Source organism: Polistes canadensis, unplaced genomic scaffold (genome assembly GCF_001313835.1).
Source record: "Polistes canadensis isolate GaletaPanama2010 unplaced genomic scaffold, ASM131383v1 scaffold_14, whole genome shotgun sequence".
NCBI classification, from domain to species: domain Eukaryota; kingdom Metazoa; phylum Arthropoda; class Insecta; order Hymenoptera; family Vespidae; genus Polistes; species Polistes canadensis.
In genome coordinates, this window is record NW_014569561.1 from 1,151,546 (window position 1) to 1,177,956 (window position 26,411).

At 30.7% G+C, this 26,411-nt stretch overlaps 1 protein-coding gene across 5 annotated transcripts in view; it reads right to left on the minus strand.

Moving 5' to 3' along the window:
- The window catches only part of LOC106793461, a 96,772-nt gene that overhangs the window by 67,471 nt on the left and 2,890 nt on the right, over positions 1–26,411 (minus strand). Inside the window, exons 1-2 of one of the 5 annotated variants that reach the window (XM_014760414.1) lie at positions 25,117–25,356; positions 24,144–24,957 (exon numbers count right to left, since the gene is read on the minus strand). In XM_014760414.1, the coding sequence (XP_014615900.1) occupies positions 24,144–24,366 (223 nt within the window). In that variant the 5' untranslated portion in view covers positions 24,367–24,957; positions 25,117–25,356. Of the gene's footprint in view, positions 1–24,143; positions 24,958–25,100; positions 25,357–26,411 lie in introns of those variants that run through there. The other 4 variants (XM_014760413.1, XM_014760412.1, XM_014760415.1 and 1 more) reach the window with 4 other exon arrangements.

Sequence of the window (26,411 nt, forward strand, 5' to 3'; positions counted from 1 at the left end):
TGCGGAAGGAAAATATTGATCATAAATGAAAACATATTCTACAAAGTTTCTATTATTTGTTTAAAATATCCTTGTATAAAAAAGAGCTTTTATTGATAATTGAAATAACATTTTTCGGATATGCATCAAAATTTTAAGTTTACACGAATCGTGAATAAATATGAAAGAGCAGTGATTTTATTATCACAAAATATCAGTTTTATTGGTTATATAAATAAAAAATTAATTATAACTATCCGCATACGTTTTCATATTCGTTATATTTTTCTTTTATATAAGTATGAATTTATTGAAGAGATTAGCTGAGGTATCAATGCAGATTGAAAATATTTCTTTCAAATTCTTTCTCTCTCTCTCTCTCTCTTTTTTTCTTTTTATTTTCTATAGATAGTCAAGTTAATCTGTTAATTCAAGCTCGATTACTCGTACGAATCAAAGATTTACGATCGAGGGAATTTTCTAGAACGTCGTCGTTGCGAACTGACCACAAAAAAAAGAAATTCTGTAGAAATTGGTGAAACTTGAAAGCCCTTAACTGTAATTGGATTCGTTGTTTCGACGATCTCACGTCGATCGTTCCATCCTCTTTAAAGGAGAACGAACGAACGAACGAACGAACGAACTTGCTTTCCCGTGAAAGATCTAGGCAAACGGGGAATCGTCCAGAACGTTTATCGAACAGGCTCCATACTCGAATTTCCTGACGAATGAGAAAGAGAGAGAAGGAAGCCAAGCCACCTTGAACCCCATCCACATCGTGTTTCGAACTTATCGGATTCCCAGCGGTGCTTTCGAAACCGTAAACGAAACCTTCATCCATCCAGTTTAACGACTTTCCCAAGGAATCCACGTTCGACTTGTTTTCCTAAAGAAACCTGACTTCTTCGAAAAAAGAATCGAACCTTGATATCTCGACATCCGACGTAACGTCAGCTACCAGATCCGTTGTAAATTCTTATACGACTTTTTTTCTATGTTTTTGTTCCCCCTCCCTCTCTCTCTCTCTCTCTTTTTTTTCTCTTTAAAAAAGAAAAAAATATTTGATTTCTATGAAGAGAGAGAGAGAAAAGAAACAAAGGCAGAAGATTAAAGAAAAACTTTGAAAACATTCAGTTTACATTTCGTAACGTTTACTTGAATAGTTTACAATACATATTGGAACGAGAGAAAATTGTTTCTGTCCATTTTCCTTCTTTTTCTCTATCTTTCTTTCTTTCTTTCTCTCAATCCCTTTCGTTTAAAGTGTAACGATTTTTGTGGAAGTAATCGACCTGTACTCTCGTTTGAAAGGGAAAGAGAAGAGAGAGATAGGAGAGGACTGAGAGGTGGGTACGTGGGGAGGGGGGGGGAGTTAAAGAGGAAAAAAAAAGAAGGAATGAAAAAGAAAAAATATGGATAAAGGAAATAAATGGAATTTAATACAATGTAATTTTCCATCGCAAATTTTTCCGTTAGCTAGCCGATACTGGGATATAAAGGTAAGGTTCGAAAGAGAGTTATAAAATTCAAACGTCGCCGTAATTTTATTTCTCTCTTCGTTCCGTTAAATCTATTGAAGGTATATGGCTGCTCGTCCGTTACTATTCTTTTACTTTTCTCTACTTTACCGAGCTGCACCTAGGGCTAAACCTTTATTCGCAAAATTTAGTACTTTTATAAACGGCTTCGGAGAATTATTACAAAATTTAAGCGATAATCGTCGAAAATGAGACATACTTTCCATCAAATTTAAACGTATCAACAATTTGTACTTTTCGTTGAAAGAAAACTACAAAATAGAATAAATCATGACTAGACTACTTAATTGGCTAATCTTATTTATATTTACTTTCTTTTTTTTTCTCTCTCTCGCTGCATCATGCTATCGACCAGTCGTTTATCTAATACTCTTCGCATTATTTTTACTTTTATTTTCTTCCAACAATTTTTATTCTTCCCGACAGCATCGTTTCAAACGCTTTTCCAACGCCCTTCCTTATAATCCTACCTACCTAGCTAGCTAGCTAGCTAGCTAGCACTTATTTTCATTGCCACTCTGTTCCACCTTTTTTACTTTTCACGCTACTATTTACTGCAATTGCTTTTCCTTTTCTCGATAATATTTCATCGAAGAACGCTTTTCTTTCTGAATTCTGGCACACGCGAATGAATTTTTTTTCTTATTGTATTACCTTTCTCTTCTTCTCCTATTCCTTCTTCCTGTGTTCTTAATTTTTTTTTTTTCTTCTCTTTTTTTTTCAATTTTTTTCTCTCTTTAATTCCATTCTTTATTCCCTCTTCTGAACGTTTCGTTTCATTTATTACGGTAAAGTTCTTCATGCCATTCGTTTGTTTTTTTTTCTTTTCCCCTTTTTAAGACTCCTTTTCTTCTTCTCTTTCACTTCACTTTTTCAACCACTTCGCTCAGCACCATTCGTTTCTTTTTTTTTTTTTTTCCACCTGACGTTTTATTCGCGCGCATTGTTTTCCCTCGTTTCTCGTTAATTCGACTCGGTCAGCTAAATCTTTCTTCTTCCATCGTTTTATTTATCTTATTATTTTTTTTTATATATATATATTTTCGTTTCCTTCCATTTTGTTAGTTTTTTCGTTTTATTTTTTTCTCTCATGTATCATGCAACGAATACATCGATTCTTTGAAACAGTCGTCATTCGAGTTTTCCATCGATACTTTAAAAATTCTATCATCCGATTCTGCTACTGCCGTGTTATGTTTCCCTTATTTCTCTCTCTCTCTCTCTCTCTCTCTCTTTCCCATTTTTCTTTTATTCTTTTCACTCTTTCGTTTTACTTTATTTCGTTTCTCCCTTATTCTCTACCATTTTCTCGTACAGTTTCACTGTTTTCCACGTAGTCTATCTTTATAAGTCCTTTATTGTATTTCACCCAAGTATTTTTCTTTACCTCAGTGTTTCCCAATATTTCTTCGCATTTTCCTTCTACTTCATTCTTTGAATGTGCTTCATTTTTCTCTGTCTATAAAATTGAAATCTTTTTCCTAGGGATAGAATAAGCGGAGATATATATATATATATATATATATATATATATATGCGAGCCATTAGCATTTGAAGACTCCTAAAAATGATATAAAAATATCGTGAAAAGAGACGCTTAGGATTGTGCATTTTTTTTTTTGTCTTTTTATTAAAGAAAAATCCGATTATGCGAATTATTATTTCATTATAAAACACCGTGAATTAGATTTTCTACGTAAATGACTACGGTCGCTCAGTAAAATACTCGCGAGTAAAATATACGCGTCTGATCAATAATCAAAAATGCGTCTGATCAATACTACCTTCTATCACTGATTACTATCACACACACACTGCGCTATAAGTAAATAACATTATTTTACAAATTTCCAATTACCATCTCATCTTTATCATTATTCGTAAATACTTTTTTATTTATCTTCGTTAGACCCTTCGTTTATCTGTGGGAATATATTAAATTCACTTCGGTTAAAACTATTATCATACAAATACAAATATCGGTGAGCATAAATGAATTCAATTGTTTTTATCATCCCTTGAAAATGCATTTATATATACCGTTAAAAATGTTTGTACTTTCAATCGGACTTAAGTAATTCAAAAAGAAAAGAAGAAATTTTTATGAAACGAGTATTCGTCGACAGATTTTTTTATTTCCATTTTATTGCTTATCATTTCTTTACACCTACTGATTTGAAATTTCAAGTACAGATCTACCATAGGACTGTTGATTTCGGAAGCGAAATTTCACGGAAAATAAAAGAAAAAGAGAAAGGAATAGGAGGGTATCGTACTCCACGCCCTTTTCGAGTCAGATCATTTTTTTTCTTCATTTTCTTTTCTCTTCTACGTCGTTGATGCTGTATCCCTATCCCGGGGTAACATTAAATTTCACAATGACTTCTCGTACGAAGTAACTCTGTCCTTCCTATAAACACTGATCAACGTTTTCAATTGAAGCCTCGTAAAGCATGGGAATAGAGGCGAGAGACATTGTGCGAGCATTTAACTCGTATTACGTTGGACTTCATGATTAAGGTGTGAGAGAGAGAGGGAGAGAGAAGTGGAGATGAAAGAGAGGGGGAAGTCGTGTCATTAGAGAACAAAGGCCATTCTCGGTGTAATTTACCTTGCGTTCGATCAACCACCAACGAGCTAAATTTAAAAAAAGAAAGAAATAATGAAGAAAAAAAAAAAAATAAAAAATATAGGATATGGATAAAAAGATAAAGAGAAAAATAAATAGAAAGAGATATTTAAAGCGGAACTTGAGAAAGAAGAAAAAAGCAGATAAATCTTTTTCAACCTAGAACATAATTGACTACATTCGATCGCGTATAGAAGCACCCTCATTCTCTCTCTCTCTCTCTCTCTCTATTTCTCTCCCTCTCTCTTTTAATGAATCGATCCAACAATTAACCAGCACGTCGCTCGGTCGTTCCGCTTCGTTCGTCGTTGTTCACGCGTCTCCGTAGCTTGGAATTTAATGACGAGTAATTTCGATGTGCTTTAATGGGAAACGAAGGAATCTTTACGAGAAGTTTTCAACGTTCGAACTGATATTGGATTAAGTGAGTTGCTTCTAAGAGTAATTATGTATATATTTACGTATTAACGTATTTAGTAACTCGTTTGTATCGATTCGCGCGTATTGTCAGGGTTTTATTAAATTTCATATATATGATAATATTACGTGTTTTTTTAAATAAATTTTAATGAAACAATCTTAAAACATTATATAATAATAATATTCTAGACAATGTGGTTTTATTTCGTATCTCGATATTTGGTTAGTACAAATGTAGAACAATGAAAGATATGGGTAATGTAACGATTATAAGAGAAACAAAGATACGATAGATGAAAGAAAGAGATAATGAATTATTATTATTTTTTTTTTTTTTAAAGAGTGTCATATACGAATATAAGATAGAAAGAAGACGTTTATACAAGCAGACGAAATGTTGAGCCAGAGTCGATTTGGGTGCCAGGAATTTAATAAGAATTAGGTCAATCCGCGCGCGTATGTCGTGGAACGCTCTATTAACAAAACGAGTATACCCGCGTGCTGTTAATACTTCTCCACCCTTCTTCGCAAAGTTTAATGGCGTATCAAGGCGATTCCGAGAATAATAATTAATTTTATTTTTGGCAATGACAACCAACGGGAATCTTCTTCGTTTCTAAAACATATTATCGAATATAGTTGAATTGTTGTATTCTTTATATCGTAATAGTAGTATATCATATTAAAAAAAAAGAATATTAACAATTATTATTATTATTATTATCATCATTCGTTTAATCGACCAATTATTCGTTATCATTAATTCTTCATACGTTATAATGTTTTGATCATTTAAATAGTTTTATTTTGCAATAGACGTTACAATGAATTACTTTTAGGTAAAACTTAAAAGGATATGAAACAACGGAAAAAAATATTCTTTCCATTGGGTCATTCCAATATATATATATATATATATATATATATATATTATACGTATACGTTCTCGCGTGTGTAGAATTTAATCGTTATACGTATATCTTTTTCTTTCTCACTCTAATGTGCCATACATCGTACTATGAACGATCCACTCGGTAACGTGTACTACTCTAGTATGGCTCGCAGCCAGGTGCCATTGTCTTCATTGAAAACTTCGCGTAGTCGTCCACGCGTTCGTTTTTATAGCATAATGTACGTTCATAAATGTAGAATATAATTTTCTCGATATTTATGTACGTTTATCGATATATAACTCTCAATAATGATTTACTAGTTTGATTTTTTTGTATTAACACATATTCCTTTATATTGATTATCTTTGTTCATGAAGAGTGGGAGGGGAAAAATGTGGAAGAGGAAAGAGGATAAAGAAACATGTAAAATGGTTAGTTAATATTTTCTACATTTTCATTTTCATGATTGTTAAGAACGCACAAGAACGCACAATGGGGGAAAAAGTATTAATATGTACTTTGACAGAAAAGCTAGCAACGATTATATGAGTTACTTTGCTTGATTATGCAACGCGACAGGTTGTACGATATTATCAGAGAAGAAACGATGGAAGTAGGAACGGAAGGAGAGAGAAAGAGAGAAAGAGAGAGACAGAGAGGAACGGAAAAAGGGACTATGAGAGAAGAGAAACGAGAGGGCTATATTAAATATCCTGTATATTCAAGGCAAATAAAGTGAGAGAAAAGGGAGAAAATTTTGAACCGATTTACTTAATGTATTTTCTAAAATGCTTTATCATCCAGTCTTAAAATGACTTGTTGGTAATCAATTTTTAATCAAATTTCATGATACCTTCAACAAAGAAGAATTATCATGATTTATGAACATTATTTTCAAATATATATTTATATAAATGGTCTTTATTATTGTAAGATAAGTATAAAATATAAAAATATTTCATTTTCGTTTATTTTAAACTCATTATTTTAAGTACAGTCTCTACGATAAGAAACCTAATTTCGTTAAATGCATTTAATGTCACAAAAGTCGCTTTATTGACAAAAAAGATTTATTAATAGAAATATAATATTTTATATTTTTCATTTGAAGATATGAATATTTCTAGTTATAATATTATTGAATAAAACGCGCGTATTAACTTACGATACCACTACCCCACGTATCTGGGTAATAAATAATTAACAATTTTTCAGTTGTGTAAAGCGACTGCTGGGACAGCATGCATACGCGTGAGTGGAAATTTATACGTGTGTAAATTAGCAATAATAGAATTAAGTTTATGAAGTCAACATAATTTGCAAATGTAAAGCTTCTAATCGGAAAATCAACAGAGGGAAACACGATACGGGTATTGTCATTAAACATTGTAATTTGTAGTGTAATTTGTAATGTAATTTACATAATAGTGATGGATTACTAATTTCTATTATTCTCTTTCATGTCATTGCTATCAATTTGATAAACGCGAGTGCGCATATATAGACATATTTAGTTATACATAGAAACGTATATAATTTCCATCTAGTAAACTGTTCTTTATAATATTATAATGTGAAATTCAATTTTATTAATAGCCACAAACGTACTGGGATATGTTTCCAAAGACAAAGGGATTTATGAAAGATTAGATTAAAACAGTTGTGTTTGAATAGACGAATACAATTCTATGAGTTGAGATTATCTCTCTTTTACTAGTACGTACTTACCATCTTCAATGAAAAGAATGTAATAAGAACGTAACCCGTTCACGTAGATAGGTACATAAATAAATAGGTATACGTTCAGTTTTATTAAAACACGTTATACGAGTTTCGTTTAGAGAATAACTCTCCTAAGAATATTTTTAATCTTCAGAGAATATTGAAGAAAATTCGAAATTTTTTATTGAAATTTTTCATGAAAACTTATTATTTATTTATAGGTATAATGCATTTCAAGGTTTATTCAAAAAAAAGCTTGTTGAAAATGAACGTTCCGTCCGCAAAGTGTTAATAAATAAATGGATGTATAAAAAACAATCGATATATTGAAATATAGCTAGCTTGTATTCCTTTATTTCTTTATTTCTCTCTGTCTATTTTACTTACAAATAACAAACTGCCTAATCTTATTTCTTAAGTTTATTTTACTTGTTCTTTTTTTTTACCATCACGAAATTTAGCCTATTGAATTCAGAATCGGAGCCACGCTTTAACCTATTTTAGAAGAAATTGCAATCTCTGTAGGGAGCTTAGATTCAACGATCTTTCCTTCTCCAATCACACAAGACTGAGAGAGAGAGAGAGAAAGAGAAAACAAAAGTTCGTTCACGAGCTTAAAAAAGCAGCCTCGTTCTAGTAAAAGTTTCATGTTATTCTACCTTCTCTGTATCTCTGTATCTTTGTATATATTTTGTTCTTTGTATCTTTTGATAGGGAAATTCAAACAAATGGTATCAATTCTATCATTGTTTTTCCTCTTGCTATTTATTTATTTTTGTTTTGTTTAAAATATCAAACTACACGAGTTTATGATATCAAAATTGTCTCGATTGATTTGCAAATGGTCATTATAATCATCATTATAAACATATTATGATTGTACGCAACGTAAAATCATTTGAATTTTTTTTTGTATTAAAGCTCGGTACGTTTAATTTCTAAAAATTATTTTTTATTTTACTGTTATAAATTTGATCGGCGGAAATAATAATATCACGAGAGCCTTTTATAACGCGATATCATCTCAGTCGTATCATTATTTTGTAGAAATTGCGACGAGCGTTGGTAACAAATTATAATTTCATTTCCAACGTATTCCGACGAATACATAAATACGATTAAAGTATATATGTACATTCGTCGTAGAACGAATAAGAGGAAAAGCTCGTTGTTAAGCGATGCGTTCGAACAAGATTTCACGTTAAAATCAATGCACCTCGAAAGAGAGAGAGACGTTCGTGAAAGAAGCGGTTAAAATGTATCGAGTATGAAATATATTGCGCATGAAAAATATCCAACTGCTTGGAAAAAACTGAGGGAAATAAAAAGAAATAGAAAGAGTGAGGGAAAGAGAGAGAGAGAGAGAGAGAGAAACCAGTTCAGCGTTTCATTGCAAAAGCTGCAAAGAGCAGTAGTAATCGTGTGAACCTACTCTAAAGTTTCTCCGATATTACAAACGTTGTACCACTTTTTCACCTACATCATATTTAATTTCTTCGTTAATAAATTATTCATTACGTTCAACACGAAAATAAGTATTTCTTTTCTTTTATCTTTGCGATTAATATTAATTTTAGTATATGATTTGTTTGTAAAATATTATTATTCGTATTAAACGGTCGTCGTATATTAAATAAAACATTGAGATGAATTAATGAATATCGTACTTATTTACGTATAACAATAATATATAAATACATAGATATTTAAATACATATTTACAATAATAAATATTTTAAATATATTTTTTAAAAAATAAATCGTAGAAATATACATGGCAGTATTATAAAATAGATCAATAAACAAAACGCGAATGCACAAAGTTCAATGCATTTTTATATTTATTTTTTGTTTTTTTCTTTTTTGTTTTTACTTTTTATCGGCGAGCGGTATTTTTCCTTTCTCAACTTTTTTTCATTCCGATTATTATCTAGCACAAATATCCTTTACGGTGTACGTAGCTGTATGAAAATGCAAAGCTGAATGACTACGATAATTTGCTCGGTTTCCTTTCATCTGTAGTTTATTCAACCATCGAAGCTTTCACCATCTTACTTATTTAAAAGTCAGAAAAACGTTTAAGAAGGATTGGAGATACTTCATTTACAATGTTTCTCCCCTGCAGCTTAATTGTATATATAATAGTTATTGTTATTCTTGTTATTTTTGTTAACATTAATCATAATAAGTATGTTAACTTCTAAACAAAAATATAATAAATATTAAAGGATTTATTAATAAATGTGTCGCAGGGAAGTTGGACAGAATAAGAATTTAGAATGTTATTTCGATCTTATTGAACGTTTCGTCCCTTCATTGGGACTTCTTCAGCAACTATAATTTTATTACGACTTTTTTTCAAAAATACATATTATAAAACATTTAAAACATAGTTATTTAATATTAAATTATTATTATTAATATGTTTTATAATAATTATTACTAATTAAATCAAATTCATTTCATCTATGGGGTTAATAATGATGAATAATCAACCTTCTTATTATGTAATACATTATACTGTCTAAGACCGTAATTACAATAACCATAATATATAATAGCATGACTTTCAATTATAAGTCAATTGTGTGTTTTCTCTTTGTTCTACGTAATAACTTTATCATACAAATATTTGAAATTCGTTGAAAATTTACCATTTATCAGTTCCCTTTCGTAAAATGAAACGAACAGAAAGTTGGAATAATAAATTAACGAGAGTACGAATTCCGTTGTTGTTAAATTTTGAACAATTTTAAACACTAAAACTAAACAATTAAATATTTTTCAATTTATTATTGTATAACTTATTAAGTAACCCGTAGATTCCCTATCCTATTTAAAATCATTTGATTTCATTAAAATAATTATGACACAATCGCGTTCGTATATTCGCAACTTCCTCCTGATTATATTGTTCAAATAAATAAGTTCTTTTAACATTACTTTTCTGTCTACAATCCGTTTATCCTTTATATTGCGAACACTAAAGCGAATGGAAAGGAAATTTTCAAAATTCCTTCTCTGTAGTCACGATACATGTTGAGTTCTAGTTGTATCAGTCCCTTCTAAACTACGTCGCATAGTCAGAGAGACCTTCCGGTATCTTACTTTTCGTAAGTGTGGCACTTTGGAGAATGCGAACTTGCGGTAAATCAAGTAGAGAGGATGCTGCAACGATCTTCCACTCATCCCTTTTCTCTCTCTCTCTCTCTCTCTCTCTCTATCTCTCTATCTCTATCTATCTATCTATCTATCTATCTCTTTCTTTTTCTTTCTTTCTTATGTTTTACATATCGGGAGAAGAGAAAAATGCATCGAATAAATTTCAAGCTCGACGTGATCCTCCTGAAACATTACGCGTCTATCTTCTAAATTATAGTTCTCTATTTCGTTCTATTGTTTTACAGAATGAAAGGAGAATTTGAAATTCGTGCGTTCTACCAAATGGAAATGCACTTGATATTGCTTTCACTTGCTTCAAAATCGTATTTTCTTTAATATCACTTTCGAAGCGACTTTCAAAGAAAAAAAGAAAAGAAAATGAGAGTAATAGAGAGAAAGAGAGAAAGAAAAAGAGAAGGGTGGGGGAAGGAGGGAGGGTGAATGGGTAGAGGATGGAAAAAGCTCAAAGCAAAGTGGCTACTCACCGAAGTTAGTTTAAAAGATCCATTGTTTATATTTACAGGCGAGCGACTTCGAAGAAGCATCGGATGTCTTCTACATCTTCTTTAGGGGAGGTGAAAGCGTTTATTAAGACGTGTTTACCGAGAAAACAAACTCGCTGAAGTTTGGATGAGAAAATGGGTGAGCGCGTTAGGCGCGATACATGTTAATGCTTCAGAACTCTCTACCAATTGCGAGAACTTTAATTTACGTAATTTATATTCTTATTCAAATTATGTTTTTAATAGTGTTTTTTTCTTTGTTTTTACGAATTATTCATTTTATTCGAAAAAAAAAAAAATATTCTACAGCAAATTTATTTCTAAAGAATATAATTATTATTATCAATAATGATTTCCTAGGGAATCATTAAACGTATTTTTCGTTAATCGACATTTCTAAAAAGTTTCTACGAAGATAAACTACGATCGATTGCTCGTTAAGTTTCGCGAAAACGACGGTTGCCTTCTAGTTAAAGGAAATTTATATTATCCAACGTTAGAGCGTGTTCATCGATCGTGAAATTAGATACTACGAATTAAGTCGTGCGATAAGATGAAACGAAGAGGAAATGATAAATGTTTCTCAGTGCTTTTCTGTTGAAAATTATCTCCGAATATGAGAATTATTTTTCGAGATAGTTTAACATCATGTTCTTGTTCCAAAACAACGATGTTAACGTTTTCTCTCGAAATTATTCCTCATTAGAGATACAAATACGTTTCATGCATATAAAAAGAAAAAAAAAAAGGGGGAAAAAAAATTGAGATATAGAGAAAAGTCAAAGGTTTGTCTAAGTTGACGAGACTAAACGATAATAATACGCTCCGCTGAGACGCGACAACAAAGCAAGCGTAGTGTAAATTATAGTGTAGTGTAGCTACAAACGATCTTGGGATTCTCGTGAATTTTATGAAACAATTTGACTCGTTATGCTGGTGATATCTCGGTAAAAAGAATTATTTTATTCTCTTTTTAAATGTCTCTTTTTAAATAAAACTGTCATACGTGTAATTAAATAATCAACGTACGAGGATGATGATAATAATAATAATAATAATAATACACGAAAGAAAATGGTCAATTTCAGATAACTATTCGAAGTAAATATTTTATGTTACTGCAACTGATAAAGAATTTGAAATAAATATATTATAATTACATATTAGAATATAGAATACATATTAAATATAATATATAATTTTTATTCTGTAAAAATAATAAAGAATTAATTAGATCATTATAAAAAAGATAACACGTCCTTTTCTCGATACACCTTAAAAAATTTTCAAGTTGAAAAAATAAATTCTAAGATAAATTGGAATATTAAGTAAAACGGAACTTTGATATTTCTTTCTATTTATTTTCTTCCTCCTAACCTGTCATGAACAATTTAGGATAACGTAGAAATCATCCGGCTGTTTTAGTCTAGACAAGGTAAAAAAAAAAAGTGAACAGTATCTACGAGCATAGATTAAGCGTCACTTTCTCGCGATGAGTTTCGAGGTTTGAAATTCGCGAAAGGAACAATAGTAGTGCGTTAAGGGCATAAAAGGGTGGGTAGGGGATGAAGCGATTACAATTCTATGCTCTGTTACACTAGGTGTCCGATTTTACACGTTTCTGTGGAATCATATATATACACATATATGCATACACATACCTACATTTAACACACATGCATATATGTATATATACAGATCGTTTGAAACGATGACAGAGAAGTTGAACTGTACAACGTTTTAGAACTCGCTTGTGTACACGAGTTTGTTGGCCGGAAAGGTGCCTCTGACCTGCCGGAAATCGCTTCGCGTTTTCTCAATAAACGCCGACGATTCCCTTTGGCTTTGATAATAATTCTCGATGAACGGATTTCCAACATGAGTAACGAATACGTTCGTGTCCCGTAAATTTCAAAATAATTTATTGACTCGTACACGATAGCATTATTTACTCGGACAGAATTTCGCGATTATTTTTAATAAAAATTCACTAGATATTCATAATATACTTGTTGTAGATAGATAATATGATTTTTTTTTTTTTTTTGGATAACATGTATTTGTTCTTTCGCTGATTTATTGATTGCTTTAATATACATATATAATATATGGATCATATTTTTTAATAAAATTGTAAACGTAATTGAATTGCATAACAAATTGGAAAATAAGAATCGCAGATTTGAACATGTGCGCGATATTAATAAAAAAAATAATTAATTAAATTGTTTAAAATATTTTCTAAACGACACAGTAATAAATGAATATTTTTCAATATTTTATCGTTTACGAATTGAAGAGAATTTTTGCGAAATCGTTAAAGAAAATTGTTTCTATATCATCGGGAAATGTAAATGGTCCTGTCGGCCAAATGATTAATCGACTGGCTTCATAAATGCAATGTCGTTTGAAAATAGATGCGCTCATTTCTGAACGTTCCAAGTGGCGTTTGTTGCCTTTTTTTTTTCTTAGTTAAAAATTCATTCGAGCTCGCAATACTATTATTGCTATTTAAATGATAACGATCTTTTATTCGCAGCGTACAATTATTTCATAAATAATTTAAAAAATAATCGAAAGTATAATTTAATCGTTGAAAATATAACGTTTATATGAAATATGAACTGTTTAAGCCAATTCATTTATTTGTATATATTATATAGGGTGTACAGGCTAAAAGCGACCACTTACATATTTTCTTCGTTTTTAATGATATGAGAATTTTGGAAGACATACTTTGATCGAATAAAAAATACTTTTACCATAACCGATCATAGATATAACGATTACAATTAAATAGAAGTGTTCAAGCATTAGATACGTTTCACATGCGATTAGTTTCAACGCTTAAATTATTTCCTCAATATCGGAAATTCACGAGCGAATGGTATGTTAAATCATGTAATACGAACTTTGGCGAATTATGTTATTAAATTATATTCCTATCCGGGTATAAAGCGCGATAGAAATGTAAAACCAATTCGAACATATATAACTATATATTCACAATTCATTGATTTTAGATCTACGAAAGCCAATCAGCCCAGAATTTTATTTTGAAAGTAATTTAAAGATTCAAGATTTTTCTCTAAATTTGTCAAAAAAACCTTTTAACGGATTTTGAAAAAAGGGCTAATAAAATCGAGGCAAATTTAATATATAATTCTAATTTTCTTATCAATATTATATAAAACCATTTCAAGTATAGTTATCTATCTTTACAGAAATACTTTTTTTTCTTATAATAATATAAATAATATTTGTCTGAAAGTAAGATTCTCTTAGTCATTCCTTTGAAAACTTCGGCTATGCAAAATATTAACAATGCGAACTATTTGAATAAAGCAACACAGTTGGTATATATTAAAGAGAAAGCAAAAGGGGGTTTAAAGACGAAGGGTGCGAACTATTCGTCTAAGGTTAGCAATGCAGAGAAAGCCTCTGGCAGTTGGCAACATTAGGCATTAAAATAACGCCATACTTGCTATTAGCTCGTTTGCCTGCTTTTGAAATACGAAACAGAAGCAATAAAGAGATGCAAATAAGATATTAGAATGATGTATAGTATAATATATATATATAGAGAGACAATAAAACAATTTGGTATCGTTTTCTATCAACGAAAGTGAAAATATCGAATATATTTATAAAGAATCATGGAAAAAAAAGTAAAAATTTATTCAACTTATTAATTCGAAATCATTGTATCTATTTTTACTCTTACTTCGAACAAAGATAAAATTTGAAAGTTTAAAAATACCAAAAAAGCAAACTCTAAAGCTTCATGTTGACCTTCAGAAATATTTACAAAAGCTTCATTTTTCAAAGACTCTTACCTGGAAAATCTACTTTCGGTACTCTTATATACTACTATTCATAAGTACCACGAATCTTAACCTTTCTTTCTCTTTCTTTCTTCCATATTTCTTTAAAATTGCTTCGTGACCAGATCTGAACTCAAATTTCCTTTCCAACTTCGCTTACTCAGTTAAAACTGCTACTATTCCTTCTTTCCGAAACTTTCATCCGGGCTACATTCAACGTTCTTTTCGTTTTCGTAGAAGTTGAACGTATGTTACCTCATTTCTTTATCATAACATGTACTTACAATAACGTTATATCATTTTTATAATTCACATCTGCGTTTAATTATTTCTTCATTCTTTCACATTAATGTTCCTAATAAAACTTCTGAAATTTTCTATTTGTCAGAATCGTATATCCAATTGTATTTAGGATGATTCCATGATTTATTTCACTTACGCTAACTTAAGATCACTTCACCCTCATCTCCGTACTCCTTAACACAGACAACTGACATGAGGCACATTTTATAGATTGACCAGGCAATCTCTAGAATGTCCTACTCGATTGGAGGCAATGTATACAATGCCCGCAGTAATACATTGACCTTAACATGCATATATATATTTTGCATGGGAATAGGAAAAAAATATTAAAAAAAAAAAAGAAGAAAAAAGAGAAAAAAAATAGGAAATCAAGGTTTTGAATACGCAATCGTGAAATCTCGAACGAGATTTGTAACGAAATGACCATCGTCGTCGTGTACCGGTCAAAAATGTCGAGCACTACCGACAAAACGATTTGCAGGAAAACGACAGCGTCGAACAAAACGACGAACGACATCGACATTTGGCCTATTAATTTGAGTTTGATCCGTTGTCGATGTCACGTTATCGGAATTCTGAATTTTTCGCTACGTTAGCTATAAAAACCTATTGAAAAACTACTACTTCGTGGATTTAGATAAGATATTTCAGAAGAAAATAGTTTCCTCTTGCGTTTCGGAATGATTTCAATTTCGTTCCAATTCGTTGAACTCTTTTGTTGATTTGATAAAATCTGTTTCGTGCAATCGTTACGAACAATTTTAGTTCTGATTAGAAAGGTATGTTACTTCAATAGCTACTACATATCTATTTACCTAATTAAATTGTTATTTATATAAATTTGTTAGATTTTAATTTAATGTTGATAAAAATTTAATACGATTGCAGATAGGAATAACAATATGGATTTAACAAATAATAGAAAATATTATGATTTTAACGTTTTCCAATAAAGAACGCTTGATTCTACGTGAATGTAGGAATGTAGGTATTTTTTTTTTCGATTAAAAAATATTTGTATTGTTTCAAATATTGTACGATTATTTTCGCAGCATATTTTACACTCTCGTATGTATCAAAAAAAAAAAGATCAATGATCAATTGATTAATTCTTTCAATGTTATTTTTACATAGTAGGATTAACTATTACGAGTAATCTTGATTAAATTAAAACTATAGGTATTTTTCTCGAACAAAAATCACAAAGTTATTATCTATCCTATTATTAAAATCAATTAAAAATTGTAAGCACCTAATACATAAAAAAATATTCGTGACATTTTTACGAAATTTATTTATAACGACGGCATAGAACGAATTAGTATAACAAATTATTTTATTCTAATTAACATTCTTTTTTACATTATCACTATATCCGAATAATTTTTTTCAAACAAACCTTAAAACCTAATTACGTTTCTTTGCCATCAAACAATCCTGTTATTTTCTCTTGCCACGTTAGTTCAGATCTTAAAGGCTGAGATCAGAATTGTCCTTTAAGTTGTCTGCCTTTCAGGTATGTGCATTGCAGACGTATTATTACCGTATACTACGCATCGTACATACATAATTTATGATCTTCTTTTACACAAAGATTTACCTTCTGTCATATTGAAATCTTTCGAAAATGTCCAGTGTTGTAAGAAAAATTGGATGCCATTCATGTAACTGAGTTGGAAGGGGAAAAGAAAATATAAGAAAGAAGAAAATAATAATAAGAAAAGAACAAAGAAAAAAATGGCAAGAAAAGAAAAGTCGTCAAAAAAGTTTCGATTAGATTAGGATGTCGATGACGACGATATCAGACAAGACTGTACGTATCATCATATATTTTTCTGTACTCGTACTATAAGTCCACGAAATGATTCTTTTTTTCTCGAAGAAAAATTACTTAAGAAAAGGAAAAAAATAGGGGACAAAAGTTTTGCAGGTTTGTAATATTTTCTATTTTCTTTCTTGGTCGACATCGAGAACTGAATGGAATACAAGGTTAAAAATAATGACGTAGCTACTTTTACACTCTCATTCGTTTCCTCTTTTCTTTTTCTTCCTATCTTTTTTTTTTTGCCAGTTACTTTTTTTTTTTGTATATTTCTGTTTCGATACGTATTCTTTTGGAACCCTTAATCTCTTTAGATTTGTTCTCGTTATATTTCGCAAACATCATGTCATTATAACATGGTATTAATAGATACGGGAAATTGTGTACGCAAATAACATCCCGCTGAGTCGATAATTTTATTTGAGTTCGATGGGTATAACACGCGGGAAGGTCCGAAATTTTAATGAGTTTTTGATAATTGTGATAATTAAGTGAGGGAAACTTATTAAATGTTTCCAGATAATATATCGAATTTATAAACGTGCTCTCTATAATATGTGTATATAGGTATATATACCTTCATATACGTATATGTACGTGTATGTATAAAGTTCAAATAGTTTATTTTGTATTAAGCGAAGTGAAAGAGGGAGAGAGAGAGAACATGTTGAACTCGTAATTTTAGATAGGACTGCATTGTGGTCGTAAGCTGTTATATACCGAATAATTAGCGTTAACCACATCTGTTGACATTTTAAACAGTTTGACCGATGTATCTGGCATACGATCCTAATAATTAAATATGAAGTTTCAAAAACCATGGCTCATTCAAATCTATAAAAATTACGATTGTATATAATTTTCTAATAAGATTTATCTCAAATGTTTCTTTATTTTTTTGGGAATGAAGTATTTCAATTCAGAAAATATTTGACAATTTGTATCGTATTATTATTTTCAAGAAAAATATAAATCGTTTCTCCTTTTTTTTTCGTTATTCGTTTTAAGACAATTTGTAGGAAACTTAAGTCAATTGAAAAATACTAAAAGATCGGAAACAAAATAAAGGAAGAAATATTTTAATGTAAACAACTGCAACAGTAAATACAGAAAATTGTTCATAAATATTTCTTAACAAACAATTTTATTTGACTACTTCGCAAATTTCAAGGATAAGCGTTAAAAAGGGGAAAGAACGTTGATCGAGAAAAGAAAGTAGTAATGGAAAAGATAGAAATAGAGATAGAAATTGAGGTATAGACCAAGTTGTCTTAGTAGCTTAAGCCAGCTTAACGAGAATATGATGAACTCTCACGACTCATCTCATCCGTAATTTGATTGCTTTCCGACCATCCATGGTACGATGGATCTAATACTAACTTCAAGGGTGAAAGAGAGAGGAGAGAGAAAGAAAGATAGTGATAGAAAAAATTTTACGAAACTACAAAAAAAAAAAATATAAGTTTTCTATATATATATATATATATATATAAGATCCCTTAATAAAATAAAATAAAATAAAATAAAACAAATTCTAGTTGATTTGATTTAAAACATTGGTGAAAATATCTAAATATTCATTTTTTTATTTTCGTTTGTATCATTTTATTTCTTCTCTTTTTTTCTTTTTTTTTTTTTATTTTTTTTTATTGTACACACTTTTTCACCGTGGGAAATCAAAACGATGAAATTGTTTTATGCGTTTGTCATCGTATCGCCTGCCTGCAACTGATGAGCCACACAGCAGCATGAGCGATTGCAGCTTCGTTAAGCGTTTTACACAAGTTGCGAAATCACGTGAGTCTCTTTAGTGGTACGTACCATTGGGTGGTGTACGTTACTGCATTGGATGGTCTATTTTTTGTGTCAATTATCGTTACGAATTTAAACGTTGAAAATAGTTACTTCGAAAGTCAGATAGAGATAGATATATAGATAGATAGATAAATAAAATAAAGATAAAGAAAAGGTTTCTCAACGTTTAATCGGTTGCTTGCATCAAAATAGAGCGTCTTGAATATTTCGGTCCTTACTCTTGGCATTAAGACAAACTTAAAAATATTATTAGCATTAAGTGTTAAAGATCGTTGTACCTTGAAAGGCGTTAATGTAGATATAAGACTTTTAAACGTAACAATTGATTCATTTGGTAATCGTTTGAAAAAATATATATGTATATATAGGATTATTATTATAAAACAAAATTAACATCTAAATATATTTTGTACTTTCTCTTCTCACACTTTTTTAAAATCAATACTAGATATGTTATTTTGTATAATATCGCAAATCATATTCGAGCATATTGCAAAAGTCATTGGGCATATTATACAACTCGTAAAAGAGCAGAGATATCGTGTAAAAGGATCTTTTTCAAATCGTTTGGATTTAATGTAATCGCAGAGATTGAAAGTTTCGAAACCGAAAGCTCTGATTTCGAGACGGTTAAATCGCGAAATAAGGCGATACAGACGGTGAACTTATCGCAAGGGAAAAGTTTCGTTCTCGTTGAACAAAGTAAGTCGACGAGATTGAGCATTTTCTCCGAAGAAGTAAAAGAAAAGATGTTCGATATCGTTACATCCAAATTCTCCAACGCTTCTCTCTTCCTCTCTCTCTCTCTCTCTCCTTCTATCTCTCTTGTAAACGATAGAGATGCAAAATTGAAGCGAGAAGCACCAAGATACAACTTCCGCAGGGGATGGTAGTGCAAAGCACTAACGAAACTTCTAGCCGATAATGTACTTACTTAGTATGACTGCAACGGAAGGATATCCTTAGTTAGGAAACGAGAGAGAGATAAAGAGAGAATGAGGGATATAGATATAGATAGATGAATAGAGAGAGGGAGAGTGAGAGAGATGAAGGAAACAGGTAAAAATAGCTTACGACTTTCGAAAGTATCGCAAAATCGTGAATTTTATCCATGAAAGAATTAACGTGTTTCGTTGTTTACGGGCATTTCCTCTTTTGTTCGTTAAAACTTTAATACACCTTTCAAGAATAAAATTATCTATTGATATATAAACATTATTAATATATATACTCTTAAGAATGAATTAATTCAATTGTAAAATTTAAATAAATAACACATTATCTCGAAGATAATGTAACTCATTGATAAAAAGTTTCAACGAGGATTGATAATTATGATCATCCGATATATATCTTTCTAAAATTTGATTCATTATGTGGACAAATGAATTAGATTATCTGCGATAAGGGAATAAAGTGAAAGTGAAATAATGGATACGTGTATTTACCATGTAAATGATTATTCTTGAAAAATCTAATATATTTCTATTTTATTATTTATTTATCTAAATTCTTGTTTTTTTTTTTCAAAAATAGTTTCCAAATAAAAATAATAAAAAAGATAATTATTTCATAAAATGTGAAAGATATAAAAAAAAGTGCATTATGATTTTGAATAGATAATAAAAAAAAATTGTCTAATGCATTATTCGAACATACGAAATGTAGGGGTATTTGTCAAAGCTCGACAACTTAAGCTTCGCTTAAATTGTAAATTGTAGAGAAGGTTTAGGTAAAGGAAGAGAAATAGGAATAGGAATAGGATGGCAATATTGAGCAGCTTGCTGTCCGATTGAAACGACCGAAGCTACGGAATAATCCGCAAATTGGCCAAAGTCGATCAGCACGCGTGGCTGCGGCAAACGATGTAGCCTCCCTCGTTTATCGAGTGTTTCCCAACGTATTAACGATGTGGCTAGAACCGTATGCACATTCTCTATGATCGGCCGAAAGCGTATCGATGTTTCCGTCTCGACGGTTGACTAATGGTTGTCCTGTGCATCAGGAAAACGTTTGAAATCTCGAAAGGAAATTTCTAAACGGGTGCGTGATCATCTCGAGAAAGTATTCTCTCGTGATCGGTTAAACGTTCAAATTTCATTAATCTATCCATGTTCGAGTTTGTTATTGTGATGTTTAATCAATTTCGAATATTCCTATTTGTAATATACTATATACATGAAAGAGAGAGAGAAAGAAAAAAACGGAAAGAGTGAAGGAGTGTGTGTGTGTGTGCGTGCATGTTTTATAAATGCATTTAAATTATTTATACCGTATACAGTAAAAGTATGAATATGGAATATAATTTACGTGTATGAGTTTCCTATCAATTTCTCCCTCCCTTTTGCGGATGCATTTGTCAATTGGATCGAAAATTAGTATTTTCCAATGTGACACATATCGGCGAGGAACGTTGCACAGAAATTTACATATTGCTTTCGAAGATGTATTCATAAAATTCATAGAATTTGTAGAATTTGTACGTACAGTAATGTATATACGTGTACCAGTAGTATATGTCGAAAAATTGGAATGTTGTTTTTTATATAACAACTGACATATATTTTTTCTTTTTTTTTTTTATTACAACTTTTCGTTACGTTACGAACAAAAACGATTTGAACGTATTGGTCATTTCATATTTTTTTGTTTGTTCTTGTTTTCCTGGTATTCTCTTTTTTTTCTCTCTTAAAAACTAGCAAATAATTTCACATTATATGATATTATGAAATAGACTCGAAGTATGCCAATAGATGTATCGTAAACGTTAAAGAAGATAAATAATGATCAACTATCGCGAATGCAATATCAGATACCGTATCTTTAATTATTGATAATATTCACGTAAAACATGACGTAACCATCCGGAAAAATCACTATTTGTGAAAATAATGTGCCATTCGCGCGTCGATAAACCGTTTAATCGACCTATCGAACGAAACTGACGCCAGATCGTAAACCCACAAATTGGCCAAAGCGGCTGCACCGAATTGTTTATCGAATGTGCACGGACAATTAATGATGCAGAATCCTATCGCATTTCGATACGATGATCACTCATTACTCTTTATGTTTAACGAAGTCATTGTAACTAATGATACATAAGCTGTACGAATAATACGTGTAGAAATAGTTAGAAATTATATGCAAACAAATATTATTATTATTAAAAGTAAATACTTTCTATCATTTGTCTCCATAAATATTGCATAAATATTCGTATACCGTATAAAAGGGTGTTGCGTCGTTTTGTGTCGTGTCGAATACATAAAAGGGTAGTAAGAGGTGTTTTTAACTTTTTTCCACCAATTTTAGTCACCACCTTTTATATTACGGAATTATATGAACTTAGTGAAATAGACCTATAGGAATTTTTCCAGAGATATTCTTTGATGACGAGGCGTTTTTCAGGTCTCATGTTTATAAAGTAGCGAGAGAATGAAAAAAACGTCGATAATTAGAAATTATAATGAGAAATTTTTTTTCCCCGTTTCTTTTAATGTAATTACTTACTATTCGTTTAAAATCAAAATGTTACGATAAAGATACCTAATACTATAAACGTATAATATATGTATAATACTACCGATTATAGATAGTACTTACTCATTTCAAGTAATATTATATATATATATCTCATTTCAAATGATAACTTCCTAATATTCCCCCAGGGAAGGAAATAAATCAAATTTTGCTTAGAGATAAATTATTACTAACTTGATTTGAATGTCTTCTAAAGTAAATATATTTAACCGAATAAACGTTATTTGAATCTCGTTTGTAACGTAAATAAAGTTAAATAAACTTTTTCGAATATTCAAACGTTGTTTTTACGTCATAAAATTCGTTAAAAATTGTAAACACTAAATCTACGATAATATTTACGAGATTGCGTTGACAATTAATAAAAATATTCATAAATATAATTCTGTTAGTAGTCGAGTAAATAACTAAATAAATATACCTATGGCATATCATAAGTAGTAGGAAAGTTAGATTTTAATTGCTATCGGTACCTATTTCCTTCCTATTGCATTCGACAGGTTATCATTGCGCATGATCTAACTCGTTGGAAGGTCTGACTAAAGACAGGTACTCACTACTTGCACCGTTTGATTATAACGAACGAAAGTACTGGTTCCTTTCCTGCTCTTCCTAAACGTCGGTCTTTCTACACCCTTCGTGCCCTTTCTTTGACGAAACTTTATTCATTTCTACCCTTGTCGAGAGGCTGGTTAATTAAACTTCTACTATTACTTTCACGTTATTGCACTTCGAAGGATTGGATGGTTCTCTATCTCTTTTTCTTTCTCTTTCTCTTTCTTTCTTTCTCTATTGGAACATTTCTAGGAAAAAGTAAAATCTCTTTTTGATAAAAGAAATAAAATAGGAAAAGAAAAAAAAGGAAAAGGTAGAAGAAGGAAAATTAACGAGACATTTTGGAAAAGAACGTTTAACTGTTGATATTGATTTTACAACGATTTCAAAGAGCAATCAGGAAACAACATAAAATTCGAAATCTTTTTCCGAAAACGAGATCAAGGGCGTGCGATGAAAAGTGTGATGGAAACAAGAATTCCCCGTAGTACCGGATTATAACGTTCTTTCTCTTTACTTTTTCTTTTACTATATATTTTCTTTTTTTCTCTTTTTTATAAGTGCATATTTTTTATAAGAATGGGAGAGAAAGAGAAAGAGAGAGAGAGAGAGTAAGAACAAGAGGGAAACAGAAAAACGTATGTAGGAACCAGAAACGCAAGCTTTCGTGCGTTTTAACGTGAGCAACGGTACAGTCCTCGAATTACAACCTCCCTGTAAATTACATTGCCTTTCGTCGGCTAAGTTTTTTCCCCTCTTTTGTACTTTTCTCTAGCACAAGAAAATCGCAATTATAACTGACATAAAGTAGAATATATCAGAGCAGTACACGAGTAAGTACATAATCGTGTTGTTGGAATCTTAAAAGCATTTTAAAATATGTAACACATATTTAACTAATATTATTGTTTATAATAAACGTTCATATATGATTTCTATTGAAAATATTTGTATTTTAAATGTCCAATGCAATAGTATCTTTTGTAATTTTACCTAAAGAATATATATATAAAATCAACACACACACACATACACACATAGAGATATTTGATGAAATTTTCTTGAATGGTATAATAATTGAATTATATTATAATATAATATTTTTGGAATTGTAATAAAAAACAAAACAATCCTATATGAGATATCTTTTTTGAAAATATTTTTATTTCAAACGTCCACTGCAATAAAGTTCTTTGTAATGTGCATATTTTTTTAGAGTGACTACTTTTAATTAAAGAATATATAAAAACCTCACACACACACACACATACATACATACATACTTACACATAAAGATATTTGATATAGTTTTGTTGAATAAACTCGTAAAATCATAGACTTTGGGTATACTGTCAAGGTGTCGCAGAACGATCGTGTTAACCCGGGCGAGAGGCCTAAATTTAGAGAGGAAGAGAATTCTGGTTCCACTTACCGAGTACGAGTAGCAGTAGAACTTGTTGCGGGACTCGAGCCACCATTGTGGGCTCCTCCTCTCGCACATTTATGAATTTAAATCGAGTGATGCTAACGTGCCTCGACTTTTTCTTCTTCTTCTTCTTCTTCTTCTTCTTCTTCTTCCTCCTCTTTATCCTCTTCTTCTTCTTCTTCTTGTTCTTCTTCACCGTCACGTTCACGACTAACCGACGTAACAACATTCATTTATCGCTCGACAATTCGTGACCGTTCCGCCGTACGGATCTACGACGGAGTTCGCGATCCCGAACACGTTAAAGATAAGGATTTTTTTTTTTTTTATAAAAAATCCTTGCAAAAACATTACACGTTATCAACACACTAATAACCTAAAACATATTCTAACATAACTTTATTTTTTTTTTTCACAATGACACACTTTATCAAATATTTTTGGTCCTCACTCTTTACTCCCGAACTATCACGCACCATCCGTAAACACACTAAAATAATAATCGTTTAATTTTCTTATTTTTTATCTTTTCATTTTCGTCTTATATTTTTGTTTTCTTTCATTTTTCTTCCTGTACGAGACAAATATTCATTCTATCGTATTTATAGATAGGTAATATTCGTTATTCTAATATAAACTTATAAATTTGATCTTTCATCTCTGACTTTGTAAGAACAATTTTTTGATACACATCCTATTTACGTATACTTTCGAACTCTGTACGTCATGATTGCTAGATGTTCGAGAACGAATGCGATATTATCGATTTGGTGTGTTGTCTCGTATAGAATGTACGATCCGACGCACGTGATAGCGATATCTATGCGCATAAATATTTTAGGGATTGTGGTATCGCGACTATGCGACGAGAAAGAGAAAGAGAGAGAAAGAGTGAGGGAGAAGGGCGGGAGGGAAAGAGGAAGAGAGAAAAATGGCGAGATAACGAAGCAAAAAATAATTTACTGCGGTACGTTCGAACCCAGTTCGCGACGTCGATTTGTAGGATTCGATTCGTGAAGAAAAAATGCCGGAAACTGGGCGACTCTTTCGAGTGAGAAATGTCGATTCGAGAGAGAAAGAGAGAGATAGATAGAAATAGATAGATAGATAGATAGAGAGAGAGGAAAATCGGATTGAGTTAGATATAATACGTTGGCTTGTTTTAGACTATGATCGAGTTGAACGCGCGGAGAATTGAAAAAAAAGAAAGAAAATATTCCGAAATAATCTCTCTGATGTGAAATACGAAATGTTGATATTGATATGTGTACTTTAAAGTGACATGATGAATCATTCGAATATTTAAATAACATTCAATTTTATAATTAATTAAGTAGATTATTTGGAAGAAATGTTTAAAAAAAAGAAAATTGATATGTTTTATTTAAATCTAATAAATACGAAACATAATATTAACAATAGAAAAATAAATCTTTCCGAAACTTAAGTATCGATCATAAATTTGACGTGTTTGATTCATTATTATTGCTTTAAAACTATTCAACATTTGTTCATTAACAACACTAACAATATTCATAATAATAAATTACTTATAATAATACATTTTTTATATATCCTAAATTTTTTTCTCCAGTATTATTTTTAATCTTTTAATAAAACATATATTATTTTTCCAAGCTTATGTTATTCGAGGAAATTCACGTAAAAGTAATAATTCCTGAACACTACATTGACCATTTAAAATAAAAAATGTTTCACAATAATGGATTGCTAATTTTTGAACTATTCCGTACAAATACTTATGTATATGTATGTATATCTATACACATTACTAGATATATATTCATGTGCACGTACACACCAGATGATCATACCGCGTCGCAAAGGAAAGTGTTAAAGTACGGGTGACTAAATTGAAAACCGATAACCCATTCGTTCAACGAGTTATCTCTTTGCCTCTCGGTCTCTTCGTATTCCTTGTTGCAAAATTCTCTTCCCCTCTCTGTCTCTTTTTCTCTTTCTCTCTCTCTCTCTTTCTTTCTCTTTCTTTATTTCTAAGATCTTTGGTACTTAAACTTTCCTGTTAAATTTTCGAGAAAGGAACAACACCATGGACAAATTTGTCCAAGCTTTGAAATGTACATAGTTAGTAACTTTGAGACATCTAGGTTTCCTTCAAAACTGTCTAAGTAAAACTAATGAGTGTTAACATAAGATCTAATGAACAAGGATAGACCTAAAACGTAGAAGAATTAAAAAACCATAAGTACTAAGATTGACTAAACTTAATTAGTAAACGTTCTTATTGACAAA